The sequence below is a fragment of the Perkinsus marinus genome (genome assembly GCF_000006405.1).
Source record: "Perkinsus marinus ATCC 50983 genomic scaffold scf_1104296971228, whole genome shotgun sequence".
Lineage (NCBI taxonomy): Eukaryota > Perkinsozoa > Perkinsida > Perkinsidae > Perkinsus > Perkinsus marinus.
In genome coordinates, this window is record NW_003202153.1 from 193309 (window position 1) to 209186 (window position 15878).

At 50.4% G+C, this 15878-nt stretch overlaps 4 protein-coding genes across 5 annotated transcripts; 3 read left to right on the forward strand and 1 right to left on the reverse strand.

The window, feature by feature from the left end:
- Positions 1 to 735: 735 nt before the first annotated feature.
- Pmar_PMAR020272 (hypothetical protein) lies at positions 736 to 1845 on the forward strand (the record flags this gene model as incomplete). Its single annotated transcript, XM_002767051.1, has 1 exon — positions 736 to 1845. The coding sequence occupies one exon, from the start codon at positions 736 to 738 to the stop codon at positions 1843 to 1845; it is 1110 nt and encodes a 369-aa protein (XP_002767097.1).
- A 2441-nt stretch (positions 1846 to 4286) lies between these two features.
- Positions 4287 to 5463, forward strand: Pmar_PMAR020273 (hypothetical protein; the record flags this gene model as incomplete). Its single annotated transcript, XM_002767052.1, has 1 exon — positions 4287 to 5463. One exon carries the CDS (start codon positions 4287 to 4289, stop codon positions 5388 to 5390), a length of 1104 nt encoding a protein of 367 aa, XP_002767098.1. The 3' UTR covers positions 5391 to 5463.
- Positions 5464 to 7325: 1862 nt separating this feature from the next.
- Positions 7326 to 8011, forward strand: Pmar_PMAR020274 (hypothetical protein; the record flags this gene model as incomplete). Its single annotated transcript, XM_002767053.1, has 3 exons — positions 7326 to 7420; positions 7527 to 7619; positions 7816 to 8011. 3 exons carry the CDS (start codon positions 7326 to 7328, stop codon positions 8009 to 8011), a joined length of 384 nt encoding a protein of 127 aa, XP_002767099.1.
- Positions 8012 to 9880: 1869 nt separating this feature from the next.
- Positions 9881 to 12688, reverse strand: Pmar_PMAR020275 (cytochrome p450, putative). Of its 2 annotated transcripts, XM_002767054.1 has the most exons (11): positions 12466 to 12688; positions 12035 to 12419; positions 11829 to 11926; positions 11542 to 11779; positions 11366 to 11498; positions 11077 to 11225; positions 10878 to 11023; positions 10643 to 10829; positions 10459 to 10601; positions 10079 to 10403; positions 9881 to 10029 (listed from the first exon to the last, which is right to left on the reverse strand). In XM_002767054.1, exons 2-10 carry the CDS (start codon positions 12221 to 12223, stop codon positions 10127 to 10129), a joined length of 1560 nt encoding a protein of 519 aa, XP_002767100.1. In that variant the 5' UTR covers positions 12224 to 12419; positions 12466 to 12688; the 3' UTR covers positions 9881 to 10029; positions 10079 to 10126. The 2 variants fall into 2 exon arrangements, with proteins under 2 accessions (XP_002767100.1, XP_002767101.1); XM_002767055.1 differs by having other exon boundaries at positions 9881 to 10403.
- Between the last annotated feature and the right edge of the window lie 3190 nt (positions 12689 to 15878).

Consider the following 15878-nt stretch of genomic DNA (forward strand, 5'->3'; position numbering starts at 1 on the left):
AAAAGGCTATTCGAGACCCGCCGTGACTCTGGCTTCACGTCGATACCTTTGGGTTCTCCTATTTGTCTTGCGTTGCTGAGTTAGTAAGACGGCATGCCCTCCTACTCATGGTAGTAAGAGTGCATGCCTATCGTCCTTCGTCAATGTCCGTCGATCAGCACTGCACTGTGTTGATTCATCACCACGTCAATGCGGGTATAGTGCGGCTTTCGGTTCACTTACAGGCCGTTGTGGTGGAGCTCTTGGGGTAAGAGCATGTAGTAGGGCTTCCTCTGTCATGTCGCGGGGCAACTATGCCAGTACTCGCATGTCTCGGGGCAACTATGCCAGTACTTTCGCGGGGCAATTATGCCAGTACTCGCATGTCGCGGGGCAACTATGCCAGTACTTTCATGTCGCGGGCAATTATGCCAGTACTATCATGTCGCGGGGGCAATTATGCCAGTACTTTCATGTCGCGGGGCAACTATGCCAGTACTATCATGTCGCGGGGCAACTATGCCAGTACTATCATGTCGCGGGGCAACTATGCCAGTACTCGCATGCTCTCGAAGCTTGTCCCAAAATGGACTATGTAGATGTTTGAGAGGTGTAGTCGGCAGGCACCTTCGGCCTTGTCTGAAATGCTCTTGTGGTTGGTATTGAGTTGAGTGAGTTATGTAGATGTTCGAGCTAAGTCGGTCGGGAAGATATTAGGTGATCAATGATCACTGATCATAGAGTTCGTATCCAACTATGAAGTCCATCGTCCACATCCTGGCGTTAGAGTCTCGTTTCTTTGAGGCGCTACTTGAGAAAAGAGATGACTGTGAAGACTGTGGCGAAGGCGTCGTGCCCGGAGCGTTGATGTTCGTCTATATGCGGCTTTTGCCGGATAGGAAGCTCACACTAGACTGTCCTCGAGAGGAGGTTCTAGTGGACCCACCGCCATCTTACATCTTTGTGATGAATGAGGATCTCTATGGTGTGTATCCAACCCCTAATGCTGTCTATATTAGGAAGCCATTAGAACGTGGAGAAGAGGTCATGGTGCTACACCCAGGCTATCAGGGAACTAACACGGCTGTCCATCATTATCATGAGTCTCAACTATTCGTATTGTGTGAGGACAATAGCAGGATGATTCAATATGATCTAACCCAACAGACAAGTTCGACCCACTCCGTTCTGGGTCTCCCAGTGGACAACGACAACGCTGAGCTCGCCTGGGATAATCCACTCGTGTTCTTCATGTCCGGTGCCGGTCGCCTATTCTGCCTCGATATGCAGAGTGCTAAGGACGATACTCTGCAGGCCAAGCCTATCTGGAGCATCCCCAGCTCGTTGTCACACAAGGGCTCCTACAGTCTGTTTAAATGTTTGCCGGGAGAACCCGAAAAGCCCCATCTGATGGTAGTCTATACGGCTTATCTTGGCGAGGTCGTCACGTTCTACCTCGAGTTGAATACTCCCGACGAACCCCTCATCGAACACGGCAGCGAGGTCGAGAGTATGGGGATATCGCTCCCCCCGAGCATTGCCTTCATTATACCTTTCAATGTCGGTCTGTTCGGTTTTGCTATGAGAAGGTACGATCGAGATACTTACAGCCTATCCTTCACGAGCGACTCCCACAGAACGGACAGAACCCTAGACATTGGCAAGGATCTCCCAACCCGACAGAGTCTGCAGCTGGTCTATGGGGCGAAAGACGTCATTCATATTATGAGACAGGATCCTTCACTGGCTTATCCGACTCACGCAAGCTCGGATAAGGACGGTGATACTACCATTGATGAGGGAGGGAAGCGTCGATGTATCAATCAGACGCCGTGTTGGATTAGTACTCACTATATCTACATTTGAGCATATCATCGCCACTGTGCTGACAGGCTTGACCGTCTGTCCGACCATAAGCGGGATTCAGTAATGAATATCTAATTAATTTAAATATAATGAGCTTTGGTTCTCTGTGGATTTAATAGAGGGACTCTATGGAGCTCAATGAGATCCTCCTTTCCACGGGTTGTGATTTGTCCGTGCTTGATAGCTGTCCGCTTTACTTCAGCCCAACGGTGCTTTTCCTGGATGAGATCTCCTGCAGAAGTCCTGGCACTCGAGCTCCGAATGATGGAGACGATGCTGGAGAGGTCCGGGAAAATGGGGAATTTACCCGGGGTGGGAGAGGCTTACGCAGGATTCTTGGGCGCTCGGCCGTGTACATTGGACTGCCCTCGAGAGGAGATTTTACTGAGTCCTCCGCCATCATACATCTTTGTTATGAATGGGGAGCTGTATGGTGTGTATCCAACTCCTACCGCTGTTTATATTAGGAAGCCGTTAGAAAGTGGGGAGGACATGATGGTGCTGCATCCAGGCTATCAGAACACCACTACGGTTGTCCATTGTTATCGGAAATCACAGCTACTCGTATTGTGCGAGGAGAATCGAAAGCTGATTCAGTACGATCTTTCCGACGAGTCCGGTGACCAAAGGACGACCACCGAAGTACTAGGGCTGCCGAAAACCACCTCTCACAACCAAGGCGCATCACAACTCCTGCCTACCGACGACTTCGTCTTCCTCATTTTCCCCTCTGGTCATCTGTTCTGCATAGATCGTCTGGATATGCGCTATGCGGCTCAGGCGAAGCTCATCAGAACTGACTGTGCCAACGTGGGCGGCGCACGGAGTTTACTAACCGTCCAGGGCAACTCGAAAGCTGTTCAACTGGTCGTTTCGGGGTATCGTAGATGTCAGCTGGTCACATTGACGTTGAAACAAAGGAAGTATCCTTTGTATTTTGACCAGGCAACTCGGTCTTTTGACCCAACTGTAAAATTCGGGAAGGATATCGACGAGATAATGTCGATCCAGGACGTGGGTGATAACCACCTGTCTGTGATGACCCGGTCAGTGAGAGGCATTGGGGCGGGTCCCCGGCTGTACCTCTGCAACAGGTCTCTACGTCCTCTAGGCGGACCCCTCGGACTCCCAGATAGCTACCAACAGGTGCGCGATGTACAAGTGGTGGTTGGCGAGCATGATGTGGTCTACCTTTTCCGAGAAGAAAGTACCCTTGCTGAGAGCTACGTAGAGGCGGAGTCAGACTCAGAGTCGGCTCATAGGTCCGATGTCCAGGCTAAACATAAGGCAGACAACTCTGAGCCTCATAGGCTGGCAAAGCACTATGTCTACAGGTGCGCATCTGAAGCGACTGAATTCAATAATTAATTGGAATAACTGAGTATGGAATAAGACGATGCTACTAAGCTTGTACACTATTTCGTTTGCTATGTTCGGGCTCGTGTTGTGGAATCGCGGGTGAGTGTTATTGGGTGAAAAGTGTTATACAGTATAGAAAGGTGTCATTGGAGTGGCATTGCTATGGTCGGAGTGAATATGATCTTTCTATTGATAATGTCCCAAACGTCAGTATCTTTACACGTCCAATCGCCCCAGTTAGCGCGCGATCGGAACCTAGCTAACCGGAGCCAGCTATTCCACGCTGTGTATGCTCTCCTTCCTCGAGGGGACCGACAACATCCAATTCCGCCATCATCAGAGGGGGGGCAGTCGTCGGTAGCGTCAACCTTCCCGGAGGGGCGACTATGCCACCGCGCCAAAATAGCGTCAGTACCTTTCCTTCAGGAGGGGCGGCTATGCCACCATCCCAAGATATGCCTCAGTCCAATCAATTCCCCCAGGAGGGGCGGCTATGCCACCATCCCAAGATATGCCTCAGTCCAATCAATTCCCCCAGGAGGGGCGGCTATGCCACAACCTCAGGATATTCCTCGGTCCAACCAATTTCTTCAGGAGGGGCGGCTATGCCCAACCTCAGGATATGTCTCGGTCCAGCCAATTTCTCCAGGAGGGGCGGCTATGCCACAACCTCAGGATATTCCTCGGTCCAACCAATTTCTTCAGGAGGGGCGGCTATGCCACAACCTCAGGATATGTCTCGGTCCAGCCAATTTCTCCAGGAGGGGCGGCTATGCCACAACCTCAGGATATACCGCAAGCCAACACAGTGAGACGAACCCCCAACCTAGTTTCTACTATGCATTTCGTTCGCCCTCGCCGAAAACAATTCATCATGAAGCTTCTAGCGAGAAAGATCGTTTCTGCTAGCAGTCCTAGACGAACACAACGACACAGACGAGGGTGTGGGATAGCTACTGGATTGACTAGTAGTTTCACACTTCTAACATTCAGTTTTCCGTGGTGTCACTCGGAGTGACTTACTCCTCGATATGAGATTACCTTCTCACGCTATGGCTTTGGATCTATACCTGTTTGAGTCGATGATGCAGAAGTCTGCTGGAGGTAGCTCGTCCTTGCCTGAGATGATTAGCGAGTTCGCCCTCTATATTGGGAAGAGGGAGCTCAGCCTGGATTGTCCCCGAGAGCAGGTTCTAGTGTCCCCGTCGCCATCCTACATCTTCGTGATGGGTGACTCTCTCTGTGGTGTGTATCCCGGTCCTACCGGTGTACATATCAGGGAACCATTAAATCGTGGGGAGGAAGTTATGGTGTTATACCCAGGTTTTGAGGCTTCCACCAGAGCTGTCTATTATCATCACGGCTCACAACTATTCGTCCTGTGTGAGGACAACCGTAAGCTGATCCGATACGACCTGAGGAGCACCCCCGGACCCTCAAGTACATCAGTGAAGCTTCTAGGATTGCCCGAATCGAGGCTGATTAATAGTAATGATAAAGGCGCAGAGATGGTCTGCACGGACGACTTCGTCTTTTTCCTTTTCGGTTCCAAGTACCTCTTTTGCATAGATCGTCAAAATGTCAGCGATGGGGCTCAGGCGAAGTTGATTTGGACAGCGAGAGCAGGGGAGGCCAGGAAATGTCATATGCTGGTGGATCCTGAGCAACCTCTGCGTGTTCGGCTGGTAATTCCGGTGTTCCGGAGCTTGCCATCGAATTTGGTTACACTCGAGTTGCAAAATCGTCGTGAGCCTCTCTTCTTCAAGAAGGTAATGGAAAAGCACCTATCAATCCAGACAGCTTCAGCGAGTGCTGTTGGTGTATATGATGTGCTGCCTGTTGGGTGCTATAACTTGGCTGTTAGTAAGACGCCCTCTAACGGCTACCACAGAGTCGTTACTCTATGCGATCGGTCATTTCGAGCTCTTGGTCCGGATGCGACTTTATTCCGTTACGACACGTCCTATGAACCACGTCGCCAACAGTTGGTCTGCGGAGAACGAGATGTCATCTACAGCATGGAAGAAGGAGGCCAGTTTAGGTGTTCCTACGATCACTGTGAATGCGCAGGTGACCTTTCCGATGATGATGATGATGACGTCGAACTTGTAAGGAAAAAGAAGCGATGCAAGCGTGAAACTGGCACTCCGTGCTTGATTTCAGCTTATTACATCTCCAAAAAGTAGATTATTCCTAGCTTTTTATCTCTTATTAACAGCTACATAGTAATTGACTCTTCTAAGTTTCAATTGTTGCAATATCTTACGGGATGTGTTGTGTATGACTGACCGTTGTGCATTATGGGAAGCAACTGATAACCAAGATAGTGACCCGAGTACCCACCAACTGTAGCGTTGATAACAACTTCACACTCTCTGACTAGGTCGCCGAATTACTCGTTCGTTGGCGGAATCTATCACGTCCCCTGATCTTCCTCATTCTCTTGCGGACACTCATGCGTAATCCATGATACGCAGCACATCATATGGCGCATGCAAGACACTCATGCATCACCGCGTGATCCTGGCAACCCCAATACCTAGGTGCGCCCGATGGCTCGCCAGCGTTTTGTGCCATCACCCATACTGCTGCAGTTACGGACCTCCGCACTGCTATTTAGATCGGCATTGGCTGTGTTCTGCGGCGATGATCGGTTGAACCGATGAGATGCAGTTGAATAGGAGTCCGCTGCTCCCCACCCTCCTCACTCGGTCGGGTGTTCATCCTAATCCTAGGAATGCTCTCTTTGCCCCGTTTATCGGACGGAATGAGCTAACTCACATGTCATAATCTTGACGACGTTGTGTTACTGAGTCCCTCAGGGAGGGGATAACTAAGAATCGCAGTGTATGTAGAGTGTGTGATGGCTGCTGTCATCACTGACGGCCCAAGGGATGCAGACGACGATGATTGGCGAGATTTCCAAAAGGCACCATCGCATACTGGACACGGTTCGGGTGGTAGCCGAGCAATAACTCACCCCGAATGTAGATAGAGTTACTCACGATGTGCGTGACCCGGAACTGATAGAGATCCTGTTCGTAGATGTCGATTCAGCTGAACTTTCCGGGATGAGTGAAAGTGAACGAGAGAAAAGCACGGTTGACCAGGTGCAGATGGGCATCCATGCGGTAGACGGGTGGATTGCGACAGTGCTGTGTGAGTGCATTGCAAACATCAGGACGATGCAACGACGGCCATTGAAGCTCGAAGCCAACCTCAGGAGAAGGTCAGGAGCGCTGAGAATCTTCCGAGGCTGGAAGAACTGATAGAAAAAGCAGTAAATCGACGAGGACCTTGACGATGGTGGTGAATTGGCGGCCATCTCGGCTCAGATAGAGGACGTGGGGCCCACTCAGACGTCCTCTACTCCGCTCTCAGAGTCATCCCGAGCATCTTCCGCCGAGTCCGAGGATTCGCACGAGATGAGAGTACGCTAAGACGCCTCGACAGCGGAGTCACACGTGATACGGCTGTAGGCATGTGCACCTGTTCTTACCGATTTCGATCTGGAGGACCAAGAGGCCACTAAGATGCGAATCTACGTTCACTCTGAGTTAATGTCTGAGTAAGAGTGATTACGCTGGTCAGACCTGTGTGTCAGGCACGGCCGTCACGCAGTAGGCTGGTTCAGCGACATCTCTTCCCCAGCCGACGTACGTGAGTGTGTGCTTAGTGCCATAGACAGCATCATCGACGATGGTGCGAAGGTATTCAAGCTACGTTCCAGGAAGTCGGGTAGGTCATGACCACAAGATACACTATCAATCTTCGCCCCGCTAAGGTACCATCATCGACTTGAGTTCGGACGAAGATCTCGTTAGACTTAACAGAGGAGAGCATTATGACCTCTTAGTTGGCGAACGTCTTGCTGGCTTGATCCACGATAGTGCTGACGATGATCGAGCAAGTATGCACAGCTGCTATCGGCACTATGCTACGTCCTTGGCAGGCGATTCGAGGTGGCGGCGGCTAAGGGTCTGCATTGATTCCATGAAGCATGTCGAGACCGCCAAGGCTTTGGAGAGGTGCTCATGACGGAGGAACAGGATCCGCGTATTTGCCTGTCATCTCACACTATTACCGAATCAACGGAGGCGTGGTCGGATTGTCCTATCAGAATGTGCCATGGCACGAATCTCCTCAAACATACCGCCCATGGGCATCCACACTTGCGGCAATTCCAGCTATCGACTGACCATCAAAGGCTGCTCTGGTGAGTCTACTGCTGCCCTAGCTATCCTCTCTCCTTGCACGGGTTTCGGCAACTCGTTGATCCCTTATACATGTTACGTGTAACACATCAGGAGTTTTTATCTCAGGTACTCAGCAGGCCCCGATCGTAAGGAGTCCGTCATGGCTCTCTCTGATGTATGTGAACTCAGGCTCGGCCAACAGACCTCGACATTCCTCCAGTACCTTGCCCGAGGTTCCTTTCTCTCTCGCTCTCATCATCAGTCAGGTATCGACTACCAATGCTCCAGCATCTTTCTTTCTCTCTCATATACAAGCCGACCCATGGAGAGGTCACTGCACTGGACCTCACATGCAAGGACGAGTTTGAGTGGCGCTTCAGAAAGTCCCCGTTGCCTTCAATAACTCGCCTGTCAGATACGATACCTGGTTGACTGGTCTCAAAGCTCTCCTCTGTGCACAGTGCAACCGTACGAACATTGTCGCTGCTACACAACTTGGCGTGCTGATGGAAGATTCAGGTACCATATCGAAGGAACAACTATTGGCTCATTCGAGAAGGTTCAGAGAAGCCTTGAAGCAGGATAAAGCTGGGGTGAAGGTATCAGTATGAATGTTACCCCGATTGCCGATGTCACCGATTTAAGCTACTCGAACTAGAAGGAGTGAAGGAGCGTGGCACTGTCGGTCTGGACGACTGTGTGAAGATCTCCGAAAGTGATATAGTGGAGCCTTCTCGAACCTATCGCCACTCCAGGTTCCTCCCCTCGGCAGCTCCACGACAAACTTGAATGCTTAAGAGATCGTCTTGAACACATAACTATGGAATTAAAACTACTCCTAGAAAGTGAAGGTCTCGCATAGTACCGCATGAGGGCACTGCCAAACTCGTTGCCCTTCAGCAGCAGAATTTGCACACGCTTCGAAGGGGGAATCCTCAACACTTGGAATAGACTGGGCAATCGTTGCAGAGAAAGAGCCAGCGTAGTACTATCACACGGTCTGCTCGGCGTGGCCCTGACCGATGTAGTTACTCTTCGTTGCTATCGGATTTGACCGATGTTGAAGATGATGAGATGGAAGCCTCACGTGCCATGGAGCTAGCTGAGGGCGTAGTATCAGCCCTCCCTGTCTACAAGCATCGAGTTCTGTCCATAGGTGTCCGATATACTCGGTCGAGTGAGCACCGATCTACTCCTCTTGGAAGGTGAGCCATTCAATCACCTCTTTCTGTATAGTTGACTTACGACCTCCCATCATTGCTGAGCATTCCACGGATTCCATAATGCGGTATCATCATCTTAGATGAAGCAGACAACGAAGCTCTGGATTCGCATCAGACAGGCAATCGCGTAAAGCGTCTACGGGAGTTGGACCAACTGCTTTGGAAAGCCGAAGTCGATATCGAGAATGTTGAAGACATGTATTGGATGGACGTCTATTGCAATGCACATATGGCCACACGTTCCACCCATACTCTGGAATGTTTTCAGGCGTCAGCGGCTCTTGGAGGCGCGGAATAGGAACGCTGGTAGGACGCTCAGTCTTACCACGGTGAGATCATTTTCCCAGGCTCACTATTCGGCGCACTGCCCGCTCCTCTCGTTGCGGACATGCGATCGTCACTAAGTGTCATGAGTGCTCAAGCAGAGGAGAGCATATGTGACGGGGTAGAAGCTTTAAAGGGGTGAGTTTTGACCGACCCTTCGCACGAATCAAGCATGCAGACTGCTCGGGAATGGGAGAATCGATGAAAGAGTACAGCTGCCGCCAGGCCCCAATCATTGAGTAGTCTTGGACTCTTTATTTCATTCTCGATAGATCGATCGTGTTCTTGAGTCCTGGTGGCAGAAAACCAGTGTGTTAGCGAATCCAAGCGATTCGGTTGTCTAGAAGCAAGCGAACATCAGCAGAGTAGATGGTGTGACGCGAATCTGTGAAATGGTGCATGGAGGAGGATGTTCATTAGCCGTCCACAAATTTGGCCATAGACGACACGTCGAGACACGTCGGATTCGACGACGGTCGGCCATGGTGGGTTTCCCATGCTGTATACCGCTTCTCTCATCATCAGTGTCGGCCAACCGGCATTGCTGGCGAACTTTAGGTCGCCACAGCGCAGGGCGATACGCGGGCCAGCGTAGATTGGAAATCGCTTGGTAGCTTGCCATCATCTCGCAAGACTAGCAAGATAGCCCTTATCACTGCTCACAGCCCTGTGGCGACGAAAGTAGAGGTAGGTATCCGTAAATAGGACGAGTAGCTCGTGACGAAGTTGGTCTTAAAACCAGTTTCAACTCATAATGTGTTTCTGAACCACTGTTTCACACTCCATGTATGCATCCTTCTCACTAGTAAGTTCTGTACAGGGGAGGACTCCTCGCTCCTGCGTTATATCTACCCTACCCATTCTAGCACAGCATCGGCCTCGCTTCATTGTCTTACAGATCCCCAGGGACTGAACTCGAGAATATCGGAAATTAAGAGCCGTACGGCCTGAATACCGGAGAGAGAATAAATTGAAATATGGGAACAAAGGGAATAAATGAGTAATAAATGATTAATGACCCCGGAAGGGAGCTGGAGTTACACGACTAGCCAATGAGTGTAAATAATACGCAGTTATAGCAACTGATGCAGACGGTTTGCACTGAGCGGAATGACCACGCTCTCAGCTTACCAGGCTATCGACCTCACACTCCTGTTTTGCTCATGAGCTTGGCCGTAACTAAACGAATGTTCCCTCGGAATTCTGCCTCTTAGACATCGAGACTTCGAAATTTGCTGGCTGGAAGGACAACGTGGTTTTCATTTCGACTGAAGATATGCTGGATGTATGCTTGAAGTTATCGAAATGTCGTAATATCATAGCCAAGATGAGGATTGCTTCTCTCATTGCCAAATTCGAACCGGGACATCGTCGAGGTCCCGCACCGAAAGCCAATGAGCGTTCCTGAGCTCGGGCTCGGTCAAAACATCCATCAGAACTCAACCAACGTTCCGGACTAAGGAGGAGCTCATATTTAGTCATGGAGACGGCAAGGTTTGGATAGAGCTCACCTGTAGCAGGTACCTCCCTCAGCATCGCTCCTCATCTGCTTGCGTGTTAATGTCACAATCCAAGTTCCGATCGGTATCGTATGTCCACGTACTGACATCTCGGCTGTGGTCTCGTGAATGAGCAATGGAATTGGGGGTTGTAGCTGAGGAGCGGATAGAAAATTCGATGATGAGGAGATCCTACTCGCAAAGCCTCAAAAATGCAACTTTCCACGAAGGGTAGTCTCTCGAGGTCGTCGTCGGTTTCCGGATCGCGGCCTAGGGTGTCCACCTCGGCTCGAGCTCTCGCCTGGACATCAGGGTAGAGGCAGAAGTAATAGAGGCACCAAGCGAGAGTAGCCGATGTGGTCTCACTGCCGGCGAAGAAGAACCTTTGCCATGTATTGGTACAAGCACATCCGAAACCTCGCCCAGTTTACGTGACAAAATTGCCTTCAAGCTCGTGCTTTCCAAGATGGAGGAGCTTGCTGAGCAGATCATTTCGTCTTGATTGATCTCCTTCAGCCCTCCGCTGCTCGGCGAGATCATCTGCCAAGTCGTTCAAGCGTTGGATGCTTGCGTAGAACTGAGAGGGCGAAAAACCGATGGTCAATGTCATCCTGAGGTGCTGAAGAGCACTTTTCTTATGGTGGGATTCAAGTTCCATGGGAAATGGTTCCTAGTGATAGAAGGGCATAGTGCACTGAAATCCAGTACGTAAATAGCACCATCAATGAAGTTGAAGATCGACTCGGCAATCACCTTGGTGCCGGAGGGCAATGTTATACCTAAGAGGAGATATAACGTGATCATAATGACAATATAACTGTAGACAGCAAGCACAACTGTGACGAGTTGGACAACTAATTCCGACTCTGGCTGTGGCAAGTAGCTGTGGCAGTCAGCCTCGTCGAGGCCGGAGTCTCACCGTCGGGGTTGAGGAAGTAGAAATCCATACCGTATGCAGTGAGACATAGAATATCGAGCGAACACATCATGAACCATCTGGTCGGCTCCCACACAATTCTACCATCACAAGCTAAACCTTGCAGTTGCCGGACCTGGGTGCGATCTCATAGGACAGCGGAGCGATGGCGGACTCACTAGTCTCTTGCCGACGACAGCCATCGCCGGCACCGTCTGTGCGGTGCTCTTGTAATCCAACGCCGGGGCTGCAAGTCTTCTGTTGCGTCTCCACTCCTTCCCTTCCGAAGTGAGCACACCATATATGGGTAACAGCTTGTCCTTGTTGAAAGACCTCATGAGATTGTGGGGACGCTCTCTCAGAACTTCCCTAACCGACTGCGAATCCGCCAAGATGACCGCTTCGTTGCCCATAATTCTGTAATGGGTATTCTTGGTGACCACCGACTTTGGGTTGAACGGATCACCTTATTGCGAACGCATCGCCATACGTATCGGCCAGGACCTCGAGTCCGTAGAGGAACTGCTCAGATGACTTCGGAACGAATCCCAAGTAGGGGATACGCTGAAAGGAGGCATTCCACGATCATGAGAGGCTTCCGATTGGAACAACATTAAGGATATCCATAATGGCAATAGCCGCGGTCGGAGCCGAGAGGACAGCTACACTCACCCCAGTAGTTCCACCCAGCTTGTCGACGAGCGATACTCGACGTCTGCGTCGCTTGATGGCCCGATAGGAGCATATGGCGGCTACCACAGCTATCCCAGAGGCAGTGACGCCGATAGAGCGGCGATGGTTGACCCATAATGCAGCAGCCTTATTGGGGAGTTCGCGAAGGATATCAACAATCGAGTCCATGACTGCAGTTCAGAGGCGGTTGCAGAAGGAATAACAGACGTAGGAATCGTGCGCGCTTGGCGAGTGAGGCAGATCGCCGATTGGGAATCGAGTCGGCGTGACGCCGTCGTGAAAAAGACGCGTGGCTCATTCCGTGAACTTGGGTGGATGTAGTGATCAGAGCGTCGCTTGTTACGTCAGTTGTGAGACATTTACGCTAATAGACAAGGTCAATTGCAGTCGCCGAAATGACGGTTCCTTACCGATCCTGTGAAAGATTATTGGCGACCTTTATGGTGGCGTTCATGGGCCGCCGCGTTGGTATTCGACACATAGCTATAGTGACGCTCAGACGATTCGGCTCATTTCTCACCTGGCTTCCCTCGATAGTAGTTTTGCCTCGGCCTGCGGCTGTGAACTTCATTCTCATTATCCGTGTACACATTGAGCGCTACGCTCTCTCAAGTATGGTTGAAACTGAAATCCTGTAACCAGAGATTGGTCTAGAAATGTGTGAATCCGCATGTTGATGCGTGCGTATGGCGCGTGCTAAAGTATCGTCCGAGCAGTTTTACGGGAGATAGGAGATTGATTCGATGACGCGGGTTCTAAGATCTTCGCCTATTAGTGGTACAGTAATGCTGCATTACCATGAAACACGTCATGCCCATGCATTACTAATGCATGGGCATGACGTGTTCCATGGTTACCATGGAACACACCATGGCATGGTATATGCGAACTCACGCTCTGGTGTAATGAATTTTATATTTTCGTTTTTTTTTATTTTTGAGCGAGAGAGAGAGAGCTCCATTAACCTAGAGCATCCATCTCATGCTGGAGACTCCAACGCTCCACCCTTGAATGTTGTAGATGACCTGTGTTCGATACATGGCTCAAGTGTTATAACTCTGTTGGTGTTGACAACACCGTGTTGTTCAGTTCATACTGATCGGGTTTGTAATGTGGAAAATGATGTATGAGGAGGTGGTAATATATAGGCAGTGATACACGGAAGATAATATGCTAGTAGCATAATGCTACACAAACACACTCCATTGACATCGTGTGATACATCGTTACTGAATATTCTCGAGAAGTTTGAGTTACACAATTCTCGTAACGGATTCTACACTTGTGCGGTTGTCAACCGCAACCGGTTCAATTCAACCGCCGGTTGAATTGAACCCCATATTGCGGTTTCGTTCGAGCCGGATGGCTCGCAGAGACCGCCTTCTTTCCCCCTCACTAAAACAACTTTTGGCGGATAGATCCGCGACTCACGGGCCGCGAACATTCGTCATTGGAAACTTTTCTGCCACATGCTAGCTAACGAACTCTCTGAAGAGGTTTAAAATAGTGTATGTGATGGGACATACCGTATGTGAGTTGATCACTGAGGAGTAACTGAAATTTCCCGACTGAGGCCGATTCCCTCACTTTTTTGGCAGCAGGTCCAGCAGGTCCCTCACTTTTTCGGACCTCGGCTCACGCCTTTTGTCGGAATCGTCTCCGGTCCTGGCTCACGAGCCGCGGGTTACAGTTCGGCGGTTCGGTCGGGCCCTGTGCTGCGCTCAGCCGAGTATCGTGGTTGCAGGGAATGTGCATAGTGAAAACAGTACGCCACATCTCTCGACGAACGGCACACGTCTAACCATTATCGTCAGACACCAGTCATATTCATCAGCGCTTGCACGCATGCGCATAGCAAGTGTCCGTGCCATAATTGGGGGTCAACATCAGGGTGGATGAGGTGGCGCGCCGTTAACTTAACGTGTCATTTGTGTCTCGGCTTTTGTCAGAACCCGGCGCTCATCAATATAGAACCGAGCTCTCTGGCGTCGTTCATTTCTCGACTTCTATAGTTCTGGAGAGGCCTGGGGAGGCTTCGCCTTCTGACTCTCCCACCGTGGCTGAGAATTCCGGCTAGAAGTTCCAGCCTGGAACTCCCCACTGGGGAGTTCTCGCCTGCCCCACAAGCGAGGATCGCTAATCTATGCATCATGAAGCTCATCCACAGACCCCAACCGCATGCGCCCTGTCCCGCCCCAGCACAGGAGTGGGGGCAGAAGCGAGCACTGCTATATTTATCCGGGATCCGGGTGAGTATAATTCCCCGATCAGACGATGACTCAGCATCCTATGCTATCGAGTAGGATGGTTGGTGCACGGGCGGGCATCCAAGAAGCTGTGCAGTTGAGAATTGGCTCGCTGCCTACCTTTTTCCGATGCTCACCACATCCAGGAGACGATACACTTGATGTGGGCAGCCCACAGTGGGCCATCGGATGGTCAGCAACTGGTGGCATCTATTGAGGATAGTCACCATCATCAATAGTTGAGCTCCGCGCGAGAATCACATCACGAACCAGACGATTCACTCAAGACGGGGAGAACAATGCCCGAATTATTCCCAAGCACACGACCAACTGATCTTCAGTATCGACCCAAGAACTCCTGGGCGACAAAAAGAAAGCCTTCCGACAGCCATGGGGGGAGGGGGGAAGATGACCATGGTCCGACCTCATCGCAGCGAAGTTTGCGTTTGTTCATACTCGCTCGCCGTTATTCGAGCGACTCCATCAATTCCAGTAATCCCCGTTTGCGCTGAATGGATTTCCTAGACGAAATTACCATTCCTTGGTGCTACTCGTTTCAGTTTACCTTGTAAATCCGGAATATGAGGAACCTCAGCAAAGTCTTCATATTCTGCATGGTTGATATAGCCTACGGTAGCGTATCAGAACCAGAACTTCGACCTATGCAATGGCTCTACGGAGCGACTGTCACCAACAAGAACCGCTATTATATCGAGCCGTTCCGCAGGCCAGTTCTGCATGAAATGAGCGATTTTAAGATAGGGGTAGCTAATGGGGTAAAATGCGAACCCTTGAAGCAGCTGAGCAGCGAGCCCGAGAGTACCCCGATCGTTGGGGGGCGGTTTGTTTATGCAATGAAGGAACGGATAATACGCAAAGAAACTACCGCGCGACGATCAACGCCCAAGACTTTAGCAAGAAGTGCTTCTCCTCAATCGATCCGCCTCGATCAGCCGTCCTGACTGAACTGAACGAGATCTGCGAATCGTGGGGGTTCAAAATCCTTACCACTTCTGATGCCTCGCAGATCGAGGATGGTACATACTCGGGCAAGCAACAATACGGCAAAAGCCTGAAGACTAATGTGACAGGCGGACGAATTAATGACTTAACGTCGGGAAATCATGCGAACGTGAATAAAGAAATACACAAGTTGTCATATTTCGGAGTTGGCCACGTCATATCGGTGACGTACCACGACCAAAGAGATGAATCTAATCTCAAGGATCATACCCTCATCTTGGAGCCGGAATCAAGGCATCTATTTCTGGAATCCTATGAAATCACGAGAAAAAATCTGCATACCTGGGATAGTGACGGTTCTGATAGGTATGATGATGACGACGACGACGAAGAAGCTGGCCGTTTGAGGAGTGGACGAGGCTGGTGGAAAGGCCTCCGTGAGTCTTTCCAGAAGAAGAAGAAAGTACTTCAGAAGGTCTTACACCCATACAAAAAGTTCTAGTTCGGCTAGGGATCCTTCCCGTGTGATGTGATTTGAAAATGTTGTGATGTGACTTGAAGGTGTTGTGATGTGATGCATAATCTTCGGAGTTCATAGTACTCCACACATGACG

Coding starts and splice junctions, on each gene's coding strand:
- Pmar_PMAR020275 (XM_002767054.1), bottom strand. CDS start 12,223: ATGGACTCGATTGTTGATATCCTTCGCGAACTCCCCAATAAGGCTGCT. Junction 11,780..11,828: donor GGCGATGCGTTCGCAATAAG/GTGATCCGTTCA, acceptor TACCCATTACAG/AATTATGGGCAACGAAGCGG. Junction 10,404..10,458: donor GAGGGAGGTACCTGCTACAG/GTGAGCTCTATC, acceptor GCTCCTCCTTAG/TCCGGAACGTTGGTTGAGTT.